At 25.9% G+C, this 6,726-nt stretch overlaps 1 protein-coding gene across 1 annotated transcript in view; it reads right to left on the bottom strand.

The window, feature by feature from the left end:
- LOC111626275 (pyrokinin-1 receptor-like) overlaps positions 1-4,710 on the bottom strand; it is an 8,094-nt gene extending 3,384 nt beyond the window's left edge. The window contains exon 1 of the mRNA XM_023369595.1: positions 3,685-4,710. Within this exon, the coding sequence (XP_023225363.1) occupies positions 3,685-4,585 (901 nt within the window). The 5' untranslated portion in view covers positions 4,586-4,710. The remainder of the gene's footprint in view (positions 1-3,684) is intronic.
- Between the last annotated feature and the right edge of the window lie 2,016 nt (positions 4,711-6,726).

Below are 6,726 nucleotides of genomic sequence, written 5' to 3'. Positions count from 1 at the left end.
TATAAAATAAATTATAATACATAAAAATTTTTTTTTGAATATATTTTAGAAATTACCATAATAAAAAAATATGAAAAACTTTATAATATAAACAAAAAAAAATTTAAAGTAAAATTTTATATAATAATTAACTTGTTAATATTAAATATATACTGTATATAATTATAATGAGTTAGTTTTTAATTAACTTCATTATAATGTAATGTTATAGTATAAAGTTAATTAAGAACTATCTAATTATATTAAAGTTTTATCATCATTTAAAGAATGTTAATGACTGTATAATGAAGAATTATGTTAATTTTATTTAAATCCTTGTATAATTTGATATTAGTAAACAAGACTTTATAAAATGATTGATTTTTCTTAACTGATAACATTAATTAAGTTAATTCATAACGAATCATTCCATTAGAAAGTGGAGTAGATTCATTTATTCTTTCTTCTATATGACAATCACATATCATGTTTAATCGCAGGATAATTTAATTAGTTAAAAACAAGTAAAAAATGGAATCAAAATGGATACTTTATCCGCGGATAATTGTATTTGCAGTCGATGATCTAGAAATAATTAATTGCAAGCAACTCAAGGTTATCAGCCATCGACATATAATGAAATTTTGTTCTTCAACAGAAATCACTTTACTTTCACTTAAGTAATTCTACTTTTAAAATGTTCTTATCTCTACGTTTTTCAGTGGTTTTATTTTATTTTATTTTTCTAGATTTTTTGAATCGAGTCATTAATTAAATGGAGTATAAAAGTCATAATTCTAAGACACGTCAAATATGTTGTGATGTCTTTTTCCTTCATTTTTCTATCTTTTTTCCTGGAAAAATCGTTTGAAATTTTATTTATAAAGTAATTTAGATATCCAATTTAAAACTTTTTAACGATTTTTATATAAAAGATTAGTTTTTTTAACGTTCTAAAAGCTATAAAATGTAATATAAGTTAACGTAGATCGTGAACTACCGATTGGAAATAAATGATTTTATATTTTCAAGATCATTCTGTAGGAGACGTTTTTAAAGGACTCAGAATACAATTGAATGTGTGAATACATGTATGTAAAGAAAATTATTCGGTATGAAAATATTTTCGGATCATTTTCTGGAAGATTTATTACCTAAGATCGACGACATCTTTCCAACCTCTTATAATCTAGTCACGTTACCATGACGACCTTTTGGATGAAGTGATCAATGTTATAATATTTTTATAATAATTTCACAATTGTTAATAAAATAGTATTTTATTCATTTTTAAGAGATTTAATATTTTATTTTTAGTGTTATATGACATTTTTTTTTCTTTCTTTTTCCTGAACTTAAGTCGACATTTACTATAAGTAAACAAGAAAAAGAATGAAGATTATGATGTAACGTATCGTGTCGTGTGATCCATTTTAAGCATCTTTACAAAAGATATTACGAAATTTCTTTATAAAAAAATTGACATTTTGAAGTTTATTTTTTTCTTCACGTAAAGCAAAATGTTTCAAGAGGATTTTTACATGAGGATTATTTGAATTTCCATGTAAAAAGACCTAAACGAAAAATCAAATAATCCGCATCTAAAAGCATTACTTTTACTCCAAGATGAATTTTTATATGTTTTTCTTATGGCATTTTTTAAAATAAGAACATACCAAGCGATGGTTTTAACATAAAACTTAACTTTAAAATTATATATATATATTTTTTTTATAATAGGATATATCGATTCAGATATGTTAATATAAAAGTAAAAGAATTTACAGAGCACGTACTACACGTCATTCATAAAAATTTGCAAGTTGTTATATCAGTATAGGATGATGGAAAGAGCAAAATATTTGTAAAAATAACTTAAATTTTCCCCTTAAAAAAATAAATAAAATCAAAAAATTCTTCTATCAATCGCATCATTACTTTCATTGAAAGTACTGTATTAAAAATCTATATAATTTAAGGTTAATGTCCTAGTTTTTTTTGTTTTAAAAAAAGGTGATAAAATTACATTTGCTTTTTAAAAAATATAATTTAATTTTAAATGTAATAATCTAGCATCACAACCGTTTAAAATATAGGTCAGGTTTATAAGGGGAAGAATATAAGTATAGAGTGATGTAGAGCAGTAAATTAAATGATTTGTTCTCCTCTTAAATTCCAAAAGATCAGCTTCCGAAAATGCACATTTTAAATGTTTTTTTTTTCTTTTTAAAATTGAGGACAAGAGATTCTTTTATATTTAAAAACACGTAGAGTTTTCATGCTCTTTTCTCACATGTTGACTCATTGTCACCGTCCCTTCAATACGTCAGATATGTGTGCCATATGTGTACTTTAACATGTGGTTGTGATGTTTATTATAGATTGATTCATAAATATTTTAGAATCAGTTAAGTAATCACATGTTTAAAACATTATACACTAAAATTGTATAAGAAAATTCTATTGGTTAATGATAAACGAACGTGATTTATAATAAATTACAATTTAATCTAAAGCATTAAATATATTCCTTAACATAGTTACAATTTCTATTCTATTCATTTACTATTCTCTTGACTAATTNAGTATTATAGTAAAACCCATTAGTTTTAGACTTCAAAATAATAAAATAATCTTTCATTTATATATATTTGTAAACAATTTAATAAAAATTGACTTGTTTTTACATTGATATTGGCATATAATTTACCTAAATTTAGGGCATGTAAGGTGCTCTGTATGTTAGAAACGAACAGTTAATGATCTAGTTGTTGACAAAAAACAGCGAGTGTAATCTGCCTTATTAGATATATTAAAATAATTTATTAGTTAAGCTACACTTGACCCATATAAAAAGTAATTAATTTAGTTGTTTTCTCTGAGAAAATATAGTTAATTCGTGAAGAAAATTAATAGTTTTATAGAAAAATTTTTTGATTTCAAATTATGATTCATCACTTTAACTTGTCAGGATAAAAATTTTCTCATCTTAAATTGTCAAAGAGATAATGGCATTTCATTAACACACCTTAAAAATCATTTTTTGCAATTAATAATAAAATTAAATCTTACTCGGCGAAATTTTATAATTATTTAAATTGAAATGTTCGAAATGTGATTTTAGATTTTATAAATAAATCTTCAGGTTATTTATTACAAGAATATTAACTCTGATGATGTAACAAAGGGTACAAATTACATCTAACATGTACCATTGTCGCATAGTAATTGATAGATAAACAATAATAATAAAAAAGAAACATGAAAAATAATTAAAAAAACATATATTTTTTTGGAAAATATGTACCACAAAGTTAAAATTTTAAGTCAATTTGTCTGTCTGAATGTTTGTCCTAAGGTTTTTATACAAAAACTATAAGCTAGACAGTTAAAATTTCATATTCGATTCGTCTGTCTGAATGTCTGTACTATTTATTTCTTAGTTTTTTTCTCTTCCAAGATTTCTAGGAAATTGAAAGCGCTCTTGTAAATACGTTATTTTTCTGTTACATTCGTCTATTCCAAGGGTTTTTTTTTGAAAAATAAGAATTAATCTAGTACAATTGATAGTTGGAGATTAAGGGCATTCATCCCTATACCATCAAATTTTACTTACATAAAGCTTAAATTTCTGTACTTTAAAAGATTAAAAATACAAATAAAATTTTTTAGATTATTATTTATTAATTAAATAACTTGACTTACCCAACATCTTAATAACGGCTTGTCTAGATGAAGACGTCTGTCTGTTGATCCCATGCTTGGAAATGAGCCTTCTATCAACGTGTATTGAAGAACTAGCATTTCTTCTCCACCCATTAGTTTTAGGAGCAGAATCGGTGGGAACACAACGAGATAAATTTGAAGATTCGCGTAATTTCAATCCAATTAACACGTAAAGAGCCGAAATTATAGTCATTGGCAAAATAAAAAATAAAAAAGTGGAACTTTCGAAAGCGTGTTTTAAAGGATTTTTAACTGTACAAATAGTTGTATCTGTAATGACAACATCATTTAAAGTATCTACAACAATTCCAAATTGGATTACTAATGGAGTTGCAAACAGAGCTGCCATTATCCATATTACAATTATAAATTTTATGGCTCTAGAGAGTTTGGACATAGTTTGAGCACGAAGAGGATGACAAATTGCTAAATATCTTTCGACTGTAAAAGAAGTTATAGTTAAAATCGAAGCATTTGTAGAAGTTTCGGACGTTAGACCTCTAAAAATACAAAAAAATTCACCAAAAACGTAAGGATAACGTACCCAAAGTTGATACATTTCTTGAGGAAGTCCCATAATCAATAACAATAAATCGGATATTGCAAGATTGAAAAGATAGTAATTAGTTGCAGTGTGCATGTATTTGTTACGAGTAATTACTACACACGTGCACACATTTCCGATCATTCCCGTAATTAAAATAATTGCGTAAACAAATGTCATCGGTATGGCAATGTACAACGGTTCCATTTTTGGTCCTAGATCCAAGAAAGAAGATTCATTATTTTCCGTGTTGTTTTCGATCAAAAACAGTACAACAGTCGACAATTCTTCGACACGTGTTTCAATTCCGTGATTCATGATGAAAATTTCCGTCATTCCATATTAAAACACATCCTTATTTAGTTAGGAACCGTTCCAAAATATCTTTAACAATCGACTTATATATATGCTAGAAGACGAACACAGAGTATGACAGAGCGGAAAATATCGTTACGTGGACAGTGTTGCCGCTTATTTGGTATTAACTGCCGTGTGCAACTTGCCAGCCCTTTAACCCCGTCTCTAGTCATACGTCACATGCGGGCACGTGACATGCGCCAACCATTGACAGACACCGGTGGCTGACACACGAGAGTTAACTGATCTGTTGGATGAAAGGGCAATTGATTCACTTCCGAAAAAATCGTTCCGACGGGACATTATATATTTCTATATAACACAAAAGGACCGAGTGACTTTATTACACAGAGTCACAATAACATAGGGCCGATGACACAGTTCAGATTGCTTTTTTGACATTGAATGTCGTTCTGTAAATACCTGAACGTCCAACGACCCCTTTGGGGGTACTTAACAACAATGATTGCCATTAACACTACTTTCATTAACTATCGATAATCTGACAAAGATTGATTTAATGCAAGCACAATTAAGAATAAATTAAAATTTATAATACATTATTTCTTACTGTCACCTTTCCATTTAAATAATATTTATTAATAAAAAAAAATAAATAATCGTTCTAGATAACCGAATATCAACACAGGTAATTTATATAAATAAATAGATTTTAAAATGTTTTTTTTTAATTATTAATTTTAAAAATTACGGTAATTTCTACGGTTGATAAACAAAGAAATTTAAAAAATGTTTATATATATTTTTAAAAATATAATTTAATTTCACTTAATAAATATATTTTTTAATTTATCGTAAATATAAATATTAAATAGAGTTTGATAGATTGCATAAAGTTTGCATAGACTTATATAATATTTAATAATATTGTATGATCACACATAAGATCGTATAATCTGCATAAACAAGTATTCTTTTTGAAAAGATTCTCATAATCTCTATCCAAACATACAAAATCACGTATAATATTTGCATTACTTGCGAAGACTTTAATAAGAATGTATAACCTTTACATAAACTTGCATATACCTCCATAAAACTAGCATAACCTTTACATAAACTTGCATATACCTCCATAAAACTAGCATAATCTTAACACGAATTTGTACAAACTTTAATAAATGTGCATATTCATTATGTAAGCTTGCATACACTTTAATAAATTCGAAAACCCTAAAAATTTCAGTGCTACTGCATAGGCTACACATAACTTTTTTTTTTCATCCAGTAACACAATACTACACATCCACGCGAGTTTACACCCGAAATACTTTACTTAAAAACTGGACCATAGTGTAACGATGTATGGCATATTCTGTACAAACTAACAGAACAATCGTTGATATCTTTCTAATGTAAAAAGTTGTTTTATCGTCCTTCTTGGATCAGTATCCTCTTCTTACATCTCTCTTGTATTTTATTTTATTTTTTTTTATATTTTTTTTTGTCCCTTTTGTTGCAGACTTCGGCTCGATAAAACCTTATCGGATCTTGCTTTATTTCACTGATACCACTTATAACTTTTACTGCGGTTTCCTTTGTTATCTTCCTCTGATTATCCCTTCGTTACACTGATGTGAATAATAACATCGTTCTTGTAAACTATTATCTAAGATCAGAAAATTTCTACCAGAAAAAGATAAAAAATAAAATAAAAATCTGTGTATTTTAATTAAATGAAATGCTTTTAAAAAATGCCAACATAATAATAATTAATATTTTTAAATTGGTATTTCATTAATGGCATTTTAGTTATTTATAGAAGCTCATAAATAAGTAAAATGCCACCCCACTATGGATGTTTTTTTTTTCTTTCTTTAAATTTAATTAATGTTACATAGCTTTTAATGCATTTAATATATGAAGAAATACTTTTAATATATTTAAAAATCTAAAAATATTATAATCAGTAATATAATTTTACTTAATTATATTACTTAGAAAATTTTTTAAAATAATTTATATAAAATTTCCTATACTTTATATATAATATATATCATATAAAAAAATGTTATATAATGCTGTAAAGAAAAATTTATTATATTTAAACTTTAATACATGAAGTTTCATATTTGAAATAAATAGAAAAGGTTTTTAAA

The sequence above is a fragment of the Centruroides sculpturatus genome, unplaced genomic scaffold (genome assembly GCF_000671375.1).
Source record: "Centruroides sculpturatus isolate CEXI.00-Female unplaced genomic scaffold, Cexi_2.0 scaffold498, whole genome shotgun sequence".
Taxonomy (NCBI): Eukaryota; Metazoa; Arthropoda; class Arachnida; order Scorpiones; family Buthidae; genus Centruroides; species Centruroides sculpturatus.
The sequence above is the reverse complement of the archived record's forward strand: the minus strand, read 5'-3'. Positions and strand labels throughout refer to the sequence as shown.